This window comes from Procambarus clarkii, chromosome 60 (genome assembly GCF_040958095.1).
Source record: "Procambarus clarkii isolate CNS0578487 chromosome 60, FALCON_Pclarkii_2.0, whole genome shotgun sequence".
Classification (NCBI taxonomy): Eukaryota; Metazoa; Arthropoda; class Malacostraca; order Decapoda; family Cambaridae; genus Procambarus; species Procambarus clarkii.
Genome location: NC_091209.1, coordinates 9,044,683 through 9,064,301, shown reverse-complemented (window position 1 = coordinate 9,064,301; position 19,619 = coordinate 9,044,683). Strand labels below are relative to the sequence as shown.

At 47.9% G+C, this 19,619-nt stretch overlaps 1 protein-coding gene across 3 annotated transcripts in view; it reads right to left on the bottom strand.

Annotated features, from left to right (window-relative positions):
* Positions 1–4,405: 4,405 nt before the first annotated feature.
* LOC123771967 (retinol dehydrogenase 13) overlaps positions 4,406–19,619 on the bottom strand; it is a 35,652-nt gene continuing 20,438 nt past the window's right edge. For 2 of the 3 annotated variants that reach the window (XM_069307451.1, XM_069307452.1), the window contains exons 5-9: positions 19,501–19,615; positions 15,494–15,688; positions 15,295–15,410; positions 14,817–14,906; positions 4,406–4,955 (exon numbers count right to left, since the gene is read on the bottom strand). In XM_069307451.1, coding sequence (XP_069163552.1) covers positions 4,737–4,955; positions 14,817–14,906; positions 15,295–15,410; positions 15,494–15,688; positions 19,501–19,615 — 735 coding nt within the window. In that variant the 3' untranslated portion in view covers positions 4,406–4,736. The remainder of the gene's footprint in view (positions 4,956–14,816; positions 14,907–15,294; positions 15,411–15,493; positions 15,689–19,500; positions 19,616–19,619) is intronic. The other variant, XM_045764821.2, reaches the window with a different exon arrangement.

The window sequence follows — 19,619 nt, the reverse complement described above, 5'->3', positions numbered from 1 at the left end:
TCAGACGAACGTTAACCATACGTTCAAAGAGTTTGCAGACACAACTTGTGAGAGCAATAGGGCGAAAGTCCTTAGGGGAAGTACCCAGAGACCCCGGTTTGCGAACAGGGAGGACAACGGCATCGAGCCAGTCCTCAGGGACTGACGACGACTCCCAGATCCGATTATACAGACTCAGTAAATACTGAGACGTGCTCGGAGGGAGATGGCGAAGCATCTCATAATGAATACCATCGGAGCCCGCCGCCGTAGAACCGCAGAGGGCCAGGGCAGAACGAAGTTCAGAGAGAGAGAAGGGATCATTATAGGGAAGCTGAAGATGAGTGCAGAAATCTAAAGGACGAGACTCAAGGACAGGTTTACGAAGAAGGAAAGATTGGGGAAGATGAAGACCAGAGCTAACAGAAGAAAAGTGGGAACCCAGTTCGGAAGCGACCTGCAACGGGTCCGCCACAAGAGTATCATGGAGGTGAAGGACCGGTGAAACATCGGGAACGAACTTACCCGCTATCTTGCGGATACGCTTCCAGATCTGGGCCAGAGGGGTTTCGGACGTAATTGTCGAGACATAAGATGCCCAACATTCACGTTTAGCCGTACGGATGGCCCTACGGGCCACCGCACTCGCTTTCCGAAAGAAGAGAAAAGAATCGGTCGTCTGCCTACGGCGGTGCTTCTTCCAGGCTGCACGCTTACAGCGGACAGCCCGAGCACAGTCCGCATTCCACCAGGGAACGCACTTCCGTGGACCCCGAGAGGAAGAGCGAGGAATAGAGCGGAGGGCAGCGTCGAAGACAGTGTCATGAAAAAGGAGGAGAGCGCGAGAGAGGGGCAGAAGGGAGAGGTCAGAGAGAGTAGCACTGAGGGAAAATAGGGTCCAGTCCGCCCTAGCAAACTGCCACCTAGGGAAAGAGAGGGAAGGGCGAAAAGAGAAAAAGGAAAGAAGGATTGGGAAATGATCACTTCCATGGAGGTCATCAAGAACCTGCCATGTGAAATCTAAGTAAAGAGAAGAAGAGCAGAGAGAAAGATCAAGACAAGAAAGGGTGCGAGTTCGAGAGTCCAAATGAGTGGGCTCACCAGAATTCAGAAGAGACAGGGAAGAAGAGAGGAGAAACGGCTCAAGGAGGCGACCCCGGGTATTCGTCAGAACGTCACCCCAAAGAGAATGACGACAATTGAAGTCACCCAGCAGGAGCACAGGCTCCGGCAAGGAGTCTAGGAGGTGTTTCAAATCAGGAAGAGAGAGCGGGACACTCGGGGGGAGATAAATGGAACAAACTGTGTACCATTTCCCCACAAAGATACGAGCAGCAGAACAATGGAGAGGCGAAGGAAAAAGTAAAGGAACAAAGGGAACATCAGCCCGAATCAAGAGAGCAGAAGAATTAGAAGCCCCAGCAATGGCTGGGGGGGGGAGAGAAAGGAATAGCCACGAAAACGACCAGGACGAGCACCAAGCATCGGCTCCTGGAGACAGACACAAAGGGGCGAAAACCGCGAAACCAGAAGTTGGAGTTCGAGGAAATTGGCGTAATAACCTCGAACGTTCCATTGAAGAATGGACAACGACGAGAAGAGAAAGGACAAAAACAGAGAACAAGGAAGAAACAAAGGTGAAAGACCAACAGAGCACGTTAAAGAATATCAGGGTCGGGATCAGGGTCAGCAAAGTCAGGGTTAGGGGGCATGGGTAAACTGAGCAAAGACGGAGGGAAGGAAACGGGAGAACAGATCAGAGGTGGGCGGGCAGGGTCCGGAGGAGGAGGAGGAGGAGGAGGAGACAACGGAGAGGAGCAGTCAAGGACAGCAGCAGGAAGAGGGGGAGTAGAAAGAGAGGAGCGCACCCCAGCAAGAGCAGCAACCGAAAGGGAAGCAGGGGCCAAAGAAACCTCCATAGCAGGAACAGGGGGCGCAAGCACTGAAACGGGAGGGGAAGGAGCAACAGAGCCAGAAGGAGGAGCTGAGGAAGAAAGCGAAGCCTTCTTACCCGCCGGGGAAGAGGAAGGAGAGGAGCCAGGCTTACGCTTCTGACTTAAAGAGACCGGTGTCCCAGCAACTACGTACCGGGCAACGGATTCCAGTGTCTCAACAGGAGAAGCCGAACGAGAGCACACACGACGGCCGTTAGGAGAGCGATGGACATCCGCCCGCACCGACAGGCGGCGGGGAGAGCCGATAGATGGAGGAAGAGGATGGGAAGGAGGATCGGAGGGGGACGAGGAAGGAGACACAGAAGACACGACAGACCGGGTAGAAGGAAGGGGAACCCCAGACAGAGGACCAGGAGGAGGATCCTTCGGGAGAGAACCCAAAGGGACAGAGGAGGGGGCAGTGGGCGCATCAGGGTCCAAGGCCTGGAAACGGTTGTGAGTCTGAGGAAGGCGGGAAGGACGAGGAGAGGAAGAGCGCAACACGCGAGCATAAGAGATATTAGCATAAGGCGGGAGCCGGCGAACCTGGCGCCTCGCCTCAGGAAAAGATAAACGCTCCCGGTGCTTCAAGTTGAGGACGGCTGCCTCAAGCTTGTAATGGATACACGCACAGGAGAAGGTAGGATGGGCCTCACCGCAGTTGAGGCAACGAGCCTGGGAAGAAGCGCACTCCGACTTAGAGTGACCTTCGCCACCACACAAAGGACAGAGAGAGACAGTCCCGGAGCAGCGGAGGGCACCATGCCCAAACCTCCAGCACTTGTTGCAGAGCCGAGGAGAAGGAATGTACTCCTGGACAGAGCACCTGGCACCAGCAAGAATGACAGAGGGTGGAAGGGTCCTACCATCAAAGGTAATCTTCACAACCCGGAGGGGTTGACGGCGACTACCACGAGGGGGACGAGTAAACGTGTCCACCTGGAGAATAGAATGGCCCTGGGCAGCGAGGATATGTCGAATATCGTCGTGGCAGTCGCGTAGGTCCCGAACACCGGTCGCAACATGGGGCGGGAGCAAAATAGTGCCAACACTGGCATTCAACTGAACGTTCTTCGAGACCCGAACGGGGGTCTCGCCAAGGCAGGATAAGGCAGCCAAGCGGGAAGCAGCATCCTGAGAAGGAGCAGCAACGACACGTGTACCGAGACGAGTGGGGTTGAAAGTAATGGAGGCATCCACGGAATCAATGAGATGTCGATGGAGGGAGAAATCGTCAGGAGGTGCAGAATCAAGAGGGAGGAGATCAAAATATTTGGCCCACGAAGCGGGACCAAACAAGGCATGATAGGTAGCAGAACTGGAAGGAATCGAGCGAGGGCGGCCGTGACGAAGACGGCAGTGAGAACCCCCAGAGAGAGAGGGGTTAAAAGGCGCAGTAGTTACAACTAGAGAAGGAGCCACGCCAGGGGACGAGGTAGTCACCACTGGGGGCTTGGGGCTCGACCCAACCACAGAGGAGGGAGGGGAGCCAGAGGAAGGAGTCAGAGAGGCCAAAGGAGGAGCAAGGTCGGGGCCCAATGCAGCGGAGGCTACAGAGCCCGGTCTTCCAATACGGACCGACTCGGGGGCTTGGTCGCCCACCCCACGAGCCTGAGAAGGTAAACCAGAAGAAGCCGAAGCAGGGGTAATCATCTTGACGAAAGAAAGAATTCACTCACGAATGTGCCCCCACACCCACCATGGAGCCACAATTAGAGGCAGGACACCCAACAAGAAGCTACCGCCGATCTTGCCGGGGCCCCCCAGGGGTGCGTTGAGTATACGCCCCACAAACACCTTAAAAACCGTGAGTCCGTCTAGAGTGGGTTCAGTGACGAAAGGAGGATTGACAATAAAAGGTTCCCCTCGCTCGAGACGTTGGGTACTACAGTTCTACAAGTGCAAGATTATGCCTCCTCAAACACGCGGGCATCAAAACAAAAAGAAGGTCGAAAGAATGATCAAAACAAGCAAAAGGTCGGCAGAAAAATGACAATTTGATAGGAGAAGATGGGGAGAACAATGAAACACGAGGAAAAGGAAAAGGGGTCTGGAAAATTAGTAAATGCAGCAGCAGGAGCATAAGGATGCAAAAGGACAGAGGACTGACCCATGGAGCATCACACTCCGGCAGCTGCCCACCAAGCCCCCCCTCACGGCGGCAACGGTCCAGACAGTGAGAGGGACAGTTAAGGTGTATATTATTGACAATAGACCAGTTCTGAGCCAAATCCCTAGAAGTACGACGTTGAGCCCTTTCACCATATTTAAGTCCATTACCGGGTGACTCCCGTGTGTGCTCTGCTGGTGTTAGTAGTATAGGTGGTGAAAAATTATATTTTTATTTTATTGGCTGCTCCTTGACGAGGTGAAAGCCCAGGGTAAAATTGGGCGACACCTGAGAGTGTGTGTTCAGGGGGACTCTGATACTTATTTGTTTATATTCACACATTGGAAGCTTAGGGAGTAGTGGAATTCAATTACAAAAACAATTTACAGCATTTACAAGGTATATTAGCAAGTGAAGGCATTCGTCTCAAATTTCGATCTCGCTAATTGTAAACAAGCTACCAATGAAAACTGAACATTTAAAGAGGAGGCATTTTGTGGTCATAGTATTTGGCCAAATACCAAATAATTGGTATTCAACAAAATCACAAAACACTAAATTATACAATTCTTAACTTTACCCCAAGTAATCAGAAATATGATAATATCTCCTGTTATGAGGTGGTGGTTTAAACTTGCCAATAATTGATGCTAGCAGGTGGCAAGTAGTGTGTTTGGGTGCATGCAGGTGGTGGTGGTGGTGGTGGTGGGTGTCTAGCAGTGCGTCTCCTCTGGTTTCATCTTCACTAGTCGCTCACTTGCGTCCCATAACCTCTTAGCTAGCACAGGGTCCTTTGCCAAGTCGTTGGTTTTGCTTTCCTGGTGATGAGAGCATACTACAGCATTTGGACAGGAGACTCTGGAGTGGTCGTGTTTGTGTGGTCGTGCACATGCATCAATGCTGGCTTTGGTTTTTATTTTTACTGCTGAAGGCTGCGAATTTATATATTTAATTTTTAAATGTACATAACTACCTGCGAGTTTATAGCTACAATTATATCTAACATGTACACCTTATTGTAATGACAGCTAGCTAATTTTTTTGTTTGCATTGCAACATTTATGTATTTGTCATTTTACACTGAAGGTTTGCTTTTTACTGATACTAATATATTTCATATATGAGGTATTACAGAAGAGCTTTGCAACAGATTTGAAGGGCTGTTTATTATTAGTCTTATTATTTTTGCACCATTTTCGTGCCACTTTAAACAACTTAAGACATATATCCTTACCAGTGTAATCACCTCTTAATATATAAGCCGGGACACCAAGCCAGGAAGGCTATGTAGCACCATCGAAAGTGCTCGATATTCAAAAGGCGCTAAATATCACTAAGGATACTAATATGTGAACTATAGCGCATAAGATGAACGATTGCAAAGTTATCCGATTCACCAAGGATTCTATCGCGGGACAATTGACACCGAGGGACAGTCGGGAAGCAAGACACAGGGACATCCTGTAAGTCAGGACATTCAACAAGGATATGCACGACTGTGAGAGGGACAATGCAGTTTGGACAATAATAGAGCACCGCCCTGCTCCTTAAGTGCCCGTGAGTTAAGCGTGTATGGGCAATGCGTAACCTCGCCAGAGCCGTTTCCCATCGCCGGTTATGGTGGTAAGAGGAAGGCCATGGAGACACTACCCTTAAGAACATGCAGCTTGTTACCTGTAACAGAAGACCAACGGGCAAGGATTAAGGAATGAATAACCGAGAAGACAATAAAAAAAAATTTATGGGAGATGGGACAAGTGCGGATAGCCTCCCTAGCGGCAGCGTCCGCACACTTATTTAAGGAAACCAATATGGTTAGGAATCCAGCAAAACTCTACTGTCTTAAATCTGCTAGAAATAAACAGCCACTGTTGAATTTCGACTACCACTGGATCGACAGGATTAAAGAACTCCACAGCCATGAGGGCACTGCAAGAGTCAACTAAAAAAACATTGGAAGATTGACAGCGAGAAAGCACTTGAAGAGCATATACAATAGCATAAAGGTCTGCCATGAAGATGCTAGTCTCTGGAGGTAGGTGACACATAGGTGTAGTCAGGAAATACAACAGTATCCTACACCGTTGTCAGACTTGGACTCATCTGTGAAGTTGGAAATGGAGTGGGAAGGAAAGTGTGCAAGGAAACGGCATTTTAAAACTGTAGGAGGGTTAAAAGCTTGTCACGTGGGGTCAAGGATTTACAAAAATTTACAAAAAGGGACCCTCCATGAGGGTAAGTAAGTAATTATCAAAATGAAGGCACCAAGCTGAGAAGGCTATGCAGCACCCTCAAATGTGTGGAATAATCAGACGGCACTATATATCACTAAGAATGCTAATATAAGAACAGAAACTCACAAGGCGAACGACATCAAAGATATTCGATCCAATTCACCAAGAATTCTATCGAGGGACAAGTGACCACAAGGGATGGTCGGAAAGCAAGACTCACACACGTCCTGGAAGTCAAGACATTCAACAAGAGTGTGCATGACTGTAGGAGGGACAATGCAGTTTGGACAATAAGGAGCAGGGCGGCACTCCATTAGTGTCCATGAGTTGAGCATGTATGGCCAATATGCAACCTCGCCAGAGCCGTTTCCCACCGCTGGTTACGGTGGTAGGAGGATGGCCACAGGGACACACTACTCTTAAGAGCATGCAGTTTGTTACCAATACCAAACGACCAACCACCCTACCAAAGGGCAAGGATGGAGGAACAAATAACTGGGTAAAAGTCGGAATAAGGAATACCTATACGGGAGATGGGACAAGTGTGGATAGCTTCCTTAGCGGCAGCATCCGCACGCTCATTTGAAGAGACACCAATATAGCTGGGAACCCAGCAAAGTTTTACCGTTTTAAATCTACTGGAGATAAAAAAAACTGCCAATGTTGAATCTCGACTACCACCGGATGGACTAGATTAAAGGAGTCCAGAGCCATGAGGGCACTGCGAGAGTCTACTACAACGACAAAGGAGGAATGACAGCGAGAAAGTAGTAGACAAAGAGCATAGAGTTCTGCAGTGAAGATGCTAGTCTCCAGAGGCAGGTGACATATCGGTATGGTCAGAAAAACAACAGAGTAGCCTACATCGTCTGCAGACTAGACCCATCAATGAGATGGAAATGGAGTGATAGTGTGAAGAAAAGTGTTCAAGGAAAAGGCGTTTCAAAATTGTAGGTAGGGTAAAAGCTTTAGTAATGCGAGTCAGGTATTTACAAAATTTAGGAAGGAGGACCCTCCACGGGGGCAAGGACGGAACAACACGAGGAGAAAAATTGAAAACACAAACCGAAAGAACTTTGCAAGCGAGACAACCGGAAAGGAAGAGGGAGGAGGTGAAGAGGAACAGGAACTACAGGAGGGGGAAAAGTCAAAGCACGACATAGGCGAGTGTGAGGATGTTGTAAGGACCGCACAAGGTAGCGAAGACTGTAACGATCACGACGGTTCTGGAGAGAGGAGAAACCAGTGTCAACGTATACAAGCTGAGGGTAGGAGTCGAACGAAAGGCACCAGAGCCGAGACACAACCCAGTATGTTGCAAAGCATCAAGACAACGAAGAGTAGAAGGAGAAGCAGACGAGTGAGCAGGGCAACCATAGTCGAGTTAAGACAGGATGAGAGAGGAATGTAAAGAGAAGCGTGCGCCTATCCGCGCCCCAAGAAGTATGGGACAAAACCTTAAGTAGGTTAAGGGCCTTAGAGCATTCAACTCGGAGGTAAGAGATATGGAGCGACCAAGACAAACGAGTGTCAAAGATTAACCCCAAAAGCTTCGCGGAATCCTTGTACTCAAGGGGATGACCATAAAGTGACAGAGGGACGAAGAACGGCATATTTCCGAGTAAAAGTCGTAGCATAAGTTTTAATTGCAGAGATTTTGAAGCCATGATCGGTGGCCCAAGAATGCATGGCATCAATCGCAATTGTAGCCGCTGTTGAAGGAGAGGTGAATCATCACCTCAACAGAAGATGGTAAGATCTTCGACATAGAGAGCAGAGAAGACGCCAGAAGAGAGGAAAGAAGACCATTGAGGGCAACCAGAAAGAGAGTAGTGCTCAGAACACTAAGCAGTTCTCTTGTGCACTAGGAAGTAGTGTTCAAGAGGCAGAGAAAGTGGCACCAAGCCTCACTCGAAAGGAACGACGAGAGGGGAAGCTTTAGAGAAAGGGAGGGAGATTACCACGAAAGCCAAAAAAACGAAGTTGGGACAGAATATGGTATCTCCAGGTAGTGTCGTAAGCCTTTTCCAGGTCAAAAAGGACAGCAACAACGGAGGTCTTCGCAGCAAAAGCAGTACGAATATTGACCTCCAAGTTCACCAGGACATCAGTCGTCCTATACCACTTGCGAAAACCTAATTGAGAAGGGGTTGAGGTGGTGGAAGCGTTCCAAGAACGACATCAGACGAACATTGACCATTCGTTCAAGTTTGCGGACAACTCTTAAGGGCAATAGGGCGGAAGTCCTTAAGGAATGTCCCGAGAGACCCTGGTTTCCAAATAGAGAGTACAACGCCAATGAGCCGTTGTACAGACTCTGTAAATACTGAAACGTGCAAGGAGGGAGATGGTGAAGCATCTTATAATGAATGTCATCTGAGCCCGTTGCCGTAGAAGGGCAGGGCAGACAGAAGTTCAGAGAGAGAGAGAGAGAGAGAGAGACAGACAGACAGACAGAAAGAGACAGAGAGAAAGAGACAGACAGAGAGAAAGAGACAGAGAGAAAGAGACAGACAGAGAGAAAGAGACAGACAGAGAGAAAGAGACAGACAGAGAGAAAGAGACAGACAGAGAGAAAGAGACAGACAGAGAGAAAGAGACAGACAGAGAGAAAGAGACAGACAGAGAGAAAGAGACAGACAGAGAGAAAGAAAGACAGAGAAAGAAAGAGAAAGAAAGAGACAGAAAAAGAGACAGATAAGAGATAAAGAGAGAGATAAAGAGAGATAAAGAGAGAGAGATAGAGATGTAAAGAGAAAGAGATATAAAGAGAAAGAGATAAAGAGATATATAAAGAGAGAAAAAGAGAGAGAAAGAAAGACAAAGAAAGAGAAAGATAGATAGAGAGAAAGATAAAGAAAGAAAAAAGAGAGAGAGAGAGAAGGGATCGTTATAGGGAAGGCGGAGATGAGTGCGGAAATCTAAGGGATGAGATTCAAGAACGGGCATATGAAGGAAGGAAGGATTGAGGAAGATGAGAACCAGAGCTAACAGTCGAAAAGTGGGAACCCAGTTTGATTGAGACCTGCACTGGGTCCACCACAAGAGTACCATCAGGGGTAAAGGACTGGTGAGACATCTGGAACGAACTTACCCGCTATCTTGCAGATTTTCTTTCAGATCGGCGGTAGAGGAATATCGGACGTAATGATGGAAACATGATTTCCAACTCTCACATTTAGCTGTACGGATGGTCCTATGGGCCATCACATTTGCCTCTCGAAACAAAAATGAATCAGCTGTCTGCCGGTGCCGGTATTTCATCCAGGATACTCGCTTACAGCGGACAGCCGGAGCACAGTCAGCATTCCACCAGGGAACGCACTGCCGCGTCCCCCTAGAGGTAGAGCGAGGAATAGAACGGAGGGCAGCATCGAAGACGGTGTCATGAAAAAGGAAAAGGGCGCGAGGGAGAGGCAGAGTGGAGAGGTCGGAGAAAAGCACGGAGGGTGAATAGGTTCGTCAGCCTTGGCAAACCGCCACCTAGGAAAGGAAAGGGGAGGGTGAAAAAAGAAAACGGTAATGAGGATGTGGAAATGATCACTTATGACCACTAATGACCATGAGACGACGAGCACAGAGAAAGATCAAGACAGGAAAGGGTGCGAGTTCTTGAGTCCACATGAGTGGGTTCACCAGAATTCAGGAGAGACAGGGAAGAAGAGAAGACGAATGGTTCGAGAAGGCGATCTCGGGTGTTTGTCAGAACATCACCCCAAAGAGTATTTCGACAGTTGAAATCACCCAACAGGAGCACAGGCTCTGGTAAGGAGTCCAACAGGTGCTTAAGTTCAGGAAGAGAAAGCTGGACATTTGGGGCGGAGATAAATGGAACAAACTGTATACCATTTACTCACAAATATATGGACCGCAGAACATTGGAAAGGCGACTGAACGAAGGGAATATCAGTACGAATCAAGAGAGCAGTAGAGTTATGGCCTCCAGCAAAAGAAGGGGACGGAGGGAGAGAAAAATGAATTACCACGAAAGTGACCAGGACGAGCACCAAGCATCGGCTCCTGGAGACAGACACAAATTGATGAAAATTTGAGTAATCAGAAGTTGGAGTTCATGGAAGTTGGCATAAAAGCCACGAATATTCCAATGAAGAATAGACATTGTCAAAAAGGAGAAATGACAGCAACAATGAAGAAACAAAGGGAAAGAAGAACACAGCATATTAAATAAGCTCAGGATCAGGGTCAGAGAAGTCAGGATTAGGGGGACATGGGTAAATTGAGTAAGGCATGAGTGAAGGGAGCGGGAAGACAGACCAGAGGCAGACGGGCAGGGTCCGGAGGAGGAGATAACCGAGAGGGGCGGTCAAGGACAGCTGGAGGTAGGGGGGGGGGCGCGAGGAAGAAAGAGGTGCCTTCTTACCTGCAGGGTAGGAGGAAGGAGAGAGGCCAGGCTTACGTTTCTGACTCAAAGAGACAGGTGTTCCAGTAACAACGTACTGGGCGACAGACTCAATTGTCTCAACAGGAGAAGAAAAACGGGAACGAACAACATGAAGATTGCTGGGAGAATGATGGACAAGACAGACAGGGCCAAGAGACTGGGGAAAGGGATGAGAACAAGGAACGGAGGGAGATGGGAAAGAAGACACAGGAGACATGGCAGACTGGGTAGGAAGGGGGGAAACTTCAGATGGAGAACCAGGAGGGGGACCCTTCAGGACGGAATGTAAAGGAACAGGGGAGGCGGCGGAGGGCGTCTAAGGTCTAGTTCGGGGGTTCGGGTCTAAGGCCTGGAAACGGTCGTAAGACTGAGTAAGGTGGGAAGGACAAGGAGAGATAGAACGCAACACGCGAGCATAAGATACGCCAGCGAAAGGGGCGAGACGGCAAACTTGGAGTCTCACTTCAGGAAAAGACAGACGATCCCGGTGTTTCAAGTTGAGGACGGCTTCCTCGAGTTTCTAGTGTATACACGAGCGGGAGAAGGTAGAGTGGGCGTCACCGCAATTGAAGCAGCGGGCCTGGGGAGAAGTGCACTCGGACTTAAGAGTGATCATCGTCCCCACACATGGGGCATAGATACACAGTACTTGTGCATTTCAGGGCATTATGCCCAAACTTCCAGCATTTATTGCATAGTCTAGGAGAGGGAATGTACTCCTGAACGGAGCATCTGGCACCAGCAAGAATTATAGAGGGCAGAAGGGCCCTACTATCAAAGGTGATTTTCACAACTCGAAGAGGCTGACGGCGACGACCACGAGGGGGTCGAGTAAACTTGTCCACGTGGAAGACAGAATGGCCTTGGGCTTCATGGACATGTTTAATATCCTCGTGGCAGTTTTTCTGGTCCCTAACACCAGTTGCAACATGGTGCGGGAGGATAACAGTGCCAACACTGGCATTTAATCGAGCGTTTCCCAATACAGGACAATGCGGCTAAGCTGGTAGCTGCATCTTGATAAGGATCATCGATGACATGTACCAAGCTTGGTGGGGTTAATAGTAACAGAGGCATCTACCGAATCAACAAGGTGTTTATGGAGGGAGAAATTGTCAGGAGTAGAATCCAGATGTTGGAGTTAAAAGTATTTAGCCCATGTAGCAGGACCAAACAAGGCGTTGTACATACGAGTATGGGAAGGGATCGTGCGAGTGCAGCCGTGGCGAAGACGGCGTTGAACCCCCCCCCCCCCCCCACACACACACACACACACATGCAGGCTATATAACACAAGGGGCACACACACTAGGGGACACAGGTGGAAACCGAGTGCCCAAACGAGCCACAGAGATATTAGAAAGAACTTTTTTAGTGTCAGAGTGGTTGACAAATTAAATACATTAGAAAGTGATGTGGTGGAGGCTGACTCCATACACAGTTTCAAGTGTAAATATGATAGAGCCCAATAGGCTCGGGAACCTGTACACCTGTTGATTGACGGTTGAGAGGCGGGACCAAAGAGCCAGAGCTCAACCCCCGCAAGCACAATTAGGCGAGTACAATTAGGCGAGTACAGACAGACAGACAGACAGACAAACTGACAGAAAGACACAGAGAGAGAGGTTAAAAGGCACAGTAGTCACATTGAGAGATGGAATTGTGCCAGAGGACGAGGTAGTCGCCGCTGGGGGCTTGGGGCTCGTCCCTACCATAGAGGGAGGGAGGGGAGAGAGGAGGTGGGTAGTAGTCCGGTCTGGGCCCAATGTTGTGGGGGCTACAGAACCCGGTCTTCCATCACAGTTCGACGCAGGGGCCTGATCGCCCACCCCATGAGTCTGGGTAAGAGGTCGTGTCAGTATCCATATATCATGTATTTTAAAGTGTCTGGTGGCCTGAAACCAAGGAATACCACCTACCAGGACAGCCAGGGAGACTAAACATGGGCCAGTGCAGGAAGGGGTGCGTAGTGCCCAGCGGACCTCCCTTTTTTAACAGTAGAGTCTTACTGTTTCGTCCATTCTCCTACACTGGTTCAAAGACCTTATTCTCCCTTTCACCCCAGCCTGGACACCCAGCCATCAACTTGGGGCAGCCCTTCACGGGCGACCCCTCCAGTGGGCGGTCCGATGACTCAAGTCCCTTACGTTTGTGTTCATTTGCATGTACAACTCCCAAAGAGGGACAGGAAAGGGGCGGAGGCATCCCTCACCGGTCCCAGAGAGGTGTACACGAGCCCCCTCACCACGACAAGGAAACACAATGGAGGGAAACATTGTAAGAAAATTTGACAGATTAGTAGATACATTAAAGTAAAATTTAAGGGTTATAAACAAGTACATGGTAGCATAATTTGAGAACTATTTCAAGGTGTAATGCAATAAGATATGCGTCAATATAACAACCACGATATAAGGTGAAAACAATGATGACAGTGGTAAAGTTGTATGGCTTAGGTACATAGTGGGGGATTGGGTAGCACTAGATATAGTGAGAGTTTAAAGCACTAGATATAGTGAGAGTTTAAAGCACTAGATAGGAAACTATGAAGATGAAATTAGGTACTTTTTTATTTTTATTTTTGAACAAGGCAATAGTTGGATAGTTTTTCAATTATAATTCAAAGTTTTGCGTCTCCCAACCAGTTCAAAAGATACTCATTTCACTTACATTTTGCTCAATGAGATATTCTTGTGTTCCTGATAGCTTAAAAAAAAATGAAGATTTGTCCTTTCTTCATCGTCATCTAATTATTACACCTACATTTGAAAAATTACTTAAGATCATATAGGACATGCGTGTTTATTTTTAAGTGTTTGCCCCATTAAACTTTACTACTTTTAAAAACCATTTACTATATGTTCTGTTCTAGTAGTTTTACCAAATTACTTCTTTGTATCATGTTAAAAACTACTTTATTAATTGTTACATTATGGAATCCAATATAGACAGGCATAGCCTATCACCTTTATATTGTACATTTGTTATATTTCTTAACATCCTCACTAATGTTGGCTGGCTTCTCTTTTAGTATTGTTTACCCCTTTACACTTCTATATACAGTAGTTTTTTTTATTTGATGATGACCAAACCACACCTCAGAAGATGGAGAAGCGACGACATTCCATTCACCTGGGCTGTAAGAGGCTCGAACCATGGACTCCACGTGTGTGAGGTCGAAGCTCTATCGCCCAAGCTATTGTGCAGTCTTAAGTCTTTTTCTGTGTCTTAATCTTTTTGAAGCGACAACGTTTCACTCCATCCTGGAGTGTTATTAAGTCTTGTGTGAGGAACAGGTAAAAAGAGTGAGGTGAGGAGCAAGTATACACAGACTCAGACTTGGTTACAAGTGCTGCTGGGAGATAATATACCCATTAGTTGAAGTGTCATATCTGTGGCACAGAAGCAGACGCCACTATTGCACTACTTACTGGAATGTGAAGCAACTGAAGCCCTGCGCATCAAACTCAACATTAATCCAACGACAACAGCTGCATTAGATGCAAATTGCACAGCGATTATAATGATTAGAAAAGCAGTTTAGGAATGAGACACACTAGTGAACACTGTGCACCTACATCCGCCACCAAGATAATGTTATTAAAACAATACTAAAACCAGTGCACTAAAACAGAAGCGAAAAAGAAACGGGAAAAAGGAACACCCCCCCCCCCACCTCCATTTAAAAGTTTGATCGAAATATCGCAGTAACAAGGTTATCGCGAATAACCAAACTCAATTACGGGCTCACCATAGCCCGTGCTACATGGATATTTCGTTCTGAGTAACTAAATCTAAAACAACAACAGGTAAGGCGAGGAGCGGGTAAAAGAGTGAGGTGAGGAGAAGGTAATAATAGGATGAATATAAGAATTATGTAAGAAAAGGATGAATGCAAGCATAAAGAAATAGGATGAATGCAAGCATAAAGAAAGAATAGGATGAATGTAAGAATAAGATAAGTTAAAAGGTAAGAATAAGAAAAGGTGGGGGTAGGCATAAGCAACAGGGGGCAAAGCTTAAGTCAAGTCACGTTTGTTTAGAAGGTTGGGGCATCAGTACGTCCTATAAAAGGGAAGAGTCAACAGAAAATGGCACAAAGCTTTATAACATTAATGCTGCCAGATGGATGTAAACCACATCGTTCGCCAGCTCACCTTACAGTCAACGAAGTACTTCCCACTGATGCCGTCTACTTCCTCCGACACTGCCAGGTAGATCAACGTCTGGGCGCCAAGTTCTGCATCCTTTATAAATAATTTTATCATTTAAGACGTGCAGATAAATGGGTTCATTTTATATATTTTTCAAAATTATAATTAAAGCATTATTCACACAAATCACAATAACGTGATATAGCAAATTAACAAATCCACAAGGGTGGATTTGACCAGACCACACACTAGAAAGTGAAGGGACGACGTCGTTTCGACTTTACTTGACAATCGACTTGAGAATAATCCAGGATGGACCGAAACATCGTCGTCCCTTCACCTTCTAGTGTGTGGTCTAGTCAAACTACTTCAGCCACGTTATTGTGACTCATTGCCTCATCATGGCCCTTGTGGATTTTTTCAAATGCACTATTCGTTTGTGCAACAGATTGGACAAAAGCACTTTAAGTAGATAAAATACTTTTCCCATGAGCCACACTGGCCAGCCGAAATAGTACGGGAGAAGCCGGGTTCCTCCTCCTTTATTCAATATCTCCGTCGAGACCACTCCCGGGTGAACGCTGTTCGCTGTCACACCTGCGGGGTAGAGATGAACAGGTAAGCCAGATTCCACACTGGGGATTCCACATAGGTTGAGGTTTTCAATTTGACTAACTCACGTGTGTCGCGCAGCTTCCGGGAAAGTTCCACTGTGAAGAGGACGTTTGCGAGCTTGGTGTCACCGTAGACAGCAGTGCAGCCGGGGTATGGCGTCTTCTCATAGTTTAGGTCGTCTGAATCAAACGTCTGGCGGGCGAGATGTTGGCGGGAAGATACGTTGATGATCCTACTTGGGGCGCTGGCTTTCAGTAGACCTGGGGATTTAAAAGGTATAATAGTCTATGATAGGATCACTTGGCATGTGATTCAGTGTAAAACGATAACATATCTTTGATGTTATTGCACTTCTTATTGCCTAAAAAGATATCATGTGCTGGTATTACCAGGGGGGTTTAATATTAAAAGCAACTTTATATCCAAGACATCTATTTTGATGGTCGTGGACGTTGTCCACGACCTATCCCGTTAACGATAGCCTTCGGTGGTACAGTGGTAACTGTAGATTTGCTGGGTTCTAGTCTGGCCCTGGGAGGATTGGCTAGACGCCAGTAAGTGTTCACCTCTGTTCACCCAGCAGTAATTGGGTACCAGGGCCAGAGTCACGAAGCAGTTATGCAAGCACTTGCGAACCTGTACATCTTTACTCAATCTTTGGCGGCTTTGTTTATAATTACTAAACATTTAATGAGCTCCGAAGCACCAGGAGGCTGTTTATAACAATAAGAATTGATTGGGAAGATTTCATGCTTGTAAACTGTAATAAATGTAACCAAAGCCAAAGTCAAAGATTGAGGAAAGATGTATACGTTCAAAAGTGCTTGTGTAACTGGTTCGTGAATCTGGCCCCTAGTCGTTAACCAATTGGCGAGTCGTGTTCCAGGGAAATTTAATGGGGTAAGGCTTACCATGAGCTATGGGAAGGTAATGCTCTCAACATGCTAATAAGAGTCAGAAGTTGTCTGTTCCTATCCTTACGTGTTAAAGAAAGGGACCATTTTAGGACTTATTGGCATAAAGAAAATGTCTCAATTTGTCTGAGATTATACGCCAGACGCTTGAAGATAGCCTCAAACTCTGCAGGGTGACTTGTGACTGTATGCAGTGTCATAGGCTGGTTCACGTCGAGGCCCCCTCCCCCCCCCCCCTTTGCCCTGCTTTAAGAAGGACCAGCTACACTCAGAATACCAAACTCCGAGGAAATGTAAAATGTGGGTTTGATTGTACTGATGTTGATCCAACGATGCTAACGGTGACTGAATTTACATCTCCAGCCTTCAGGCAGGTAGGTAGGGGGGGGGGGTTATCTTCTTGAGGTTATCTTGAGATGATTTCGGGGCTTTTCAGTGTCCCCGCGGCCCGGTCCTCGACCAGGCCTCCACCCCCAGGAAGCAGCCCGTGACAGCTGACTAACACACAGGTACCTTTTTTACTGCTAGGTAACAGGGGCATAGGGTGAAAAACTTTGCCCATTGTTTCTCGCCGGCGCCTGGGATCGAACCCAGGACCACAGGATCACAAGTCCAGCGTGCTGTCTGCTCGGCCGACCGGCTCCCTGGTCTTGGGGTATTGTTGAGTATTAGTTTCTGATCTGTGGTTTGGACATCCGAAATGGAGGAGATTGGGAGACCCGGGTAACGCCGGGTAGCCGATCAGCTTTCTTGTATACATCAGTGACGTTCCAAAATGTTTCTAACCCTCTGAAGCCTACAGGTGGTGGTGGCTACACTACACTGTTGCTGGGGCAGGTGGTGGTGGTGGTGGTGGTGGTGGCTACACTACACTGTTGCTGGGGCAGGTGGTGGTGGTGGTGGTGGCTACACTACACTGTTGCTGGGGCAGGTGGTGGTGGTGGTGGTGGCTACACTACACTGTTGCTGGAGCAGGTGGTGGTGGTGGGGGTGGTGGTGGTGGGGGTGGTGGTGGTGGTGGGGGCTACACTACACTGTTGCTGGAGCAGGTGGTGGTGGTGGTGGTGGTGGCTACACTACACTGTTGCTGGAGCAGGTGGTGGTGGCTACACTACACTGTTGCTGGGGCAGGTGGTGGTGGTGGTGGTGGTGGTGGCTACACTACACTGTTGCTGGAGCAGGTGGTGGTGGCTACACTACACTGTTGCTGGGGCAGGTGGTGGTGGCTACACTACACTGTTGCTGGGGCAGGTGGTGGTGGCTACACTACACTGTTGCTGGGGCAGGTGGTGGTGGTGGTGGTGGTGGTGGCTACACTACACTGTTGCTGGAGCAGGTGGTGGTGGTGGTGGTGGTGGTGGGGGCTACACTACACTGTTGCTGGAGCAGGTGGTGGTGGTGGTGGTGGTGGCTACACTACACTGTTGCTGGAGCAGGTGGTGGTGGCTACACTACACTGTTGCTGGGGCAGGTGGTGGTGGCTACACTACACTGTTGCTGGAGCAGGTGGTGGTGGTGGTGGTGGTGGGGGCTACACTACACTGTTGCTGGAGCAGGTGGTGGTGGTGGTGGTGGTGGCTACACTACACTGTTGCTGGAGCAGGTGGTGGTGGTGGTGGTGGTGGTGGCTACACTACACTGTTGCTGGAGCAGGTGGTGGTGGTGGCTACACTACACTGTTGCTGGGGCAGGTGGTGATGGTGGTGGTGGTGGCTACACTGTTGCTGGGGCAGGTGGTGGTGGTGGTGGCTACACTACACTGTTGCTGGGGCAGGTGGTGGTGGTGGTGGCTACACTACACTGTTGCTGGGGCAGGTGGTGGTGGTGGTGGCTACACTAAACTGTGGCTGGGGTTCAAGCCAGATATTTCTACTCTGCCTAAATTACATAAGCCCGCCCTGCAAATACCCCAGCGTGTCCTCCTAAGGTTAACGTAAAGAAAATGGTAAAGTCTCCTCTCCTAATTTACCACAGGACCCAAAACAGAAAACGGGACATTACGTCACTTTTGCCAGCCGCTTACATTCTCTAATACGACAATTTTTGGCCGTATGTAACGCTGAAGCCTCATGCTGTCCTCTGACTTAATCCGTCTCATAATTTAGGCATCATCAGCAAACATCGAGAGGAATGAGTCTATACCCTCTGGGAGATCATTTACGTATATCAGAAACAGGATAAGACCGAGTACAGAACCCTGTGGGACTCCGCTTGTGACTTCACGCCTGTCTGAGGTCTCACTCCTCACAGTAACTGCTTCCTATTGCTTAGGTACTCCCTTATCCACTGGAGCACCCTACCAGTTACTCTTGCCTGTTTCTCCAGCTTATGTACCAGCCTCTTATGGGTACTGTGTCAAAGGCTTTCCGACAGTCTGAGAAAATGCAGTCTGCCCGCACTTCTTTGTCTTGTTTAATCTTTGTCACCTGGTCATAGAATTCTGCTAAGCCTGTGAGGAAAGATTTGGCATCCCTGAACTCATGTTGGTGGTGTTACGAAGTTCCTTGTGCGTGTACGTGTGTGGGGTTGATAAGTTATTCGGATTTTAATAAAAACTTTTTAATAAAAATCTAGATTAAAAAAAAGTAGCCACAATACTTTAAATGAGTTAATAAACTTTTTGAACGTTAAGAAATCCTCCCATTAGACCCGACTTCATTATATAGGCTTGCCCAGTTGCTTGGACCCCGTGCTTGCTTGCACTCAGCACCTGCTGCAGAGTGCACGACCCACGTGACTCACCATTCAGGTATAACATTATAATGTAACAAGCGCATCAGGGAAGCAAGTAGTAATGAGGAGAGACAAGCTCACAGGCTGTCAGACGATGCAACACCAAAAAGGTCAAAGAAATTACAAAAACTAGTCTAGCAAGGATACTGGTCCTAACAGTATAAAGCCCAGTGATGACAGGAAGGGCAGAGATGTCTACAAGTTATGGCGTCTTCCTCCATAATGTCCAAATTCTGGCTTCAGCATGTGGATAGTTGCTCAGAATTTTATATCGTGCATATTTACCCCTTTGCAAATCTACTAGCAAGGTCAGGAGAGTCGTGGATGGCAGCCCACGCCAATTAACAGGAACGAGCTCACACAAAGTTCACTAACCAGGTTATGTAGCAGACACCTTCAAGAAAGGTCACTCCAATTTGACTTACCCAACAGCATATTGGTGAGAAGAAAGTGTCCAAAATGGTTGGTGGCCATTGTCAGCTCCAGCCCATCTGTTGTTAGTTTCTTCTCTGTCATAGGAAGTATTGCTGCATTATTCATCTGT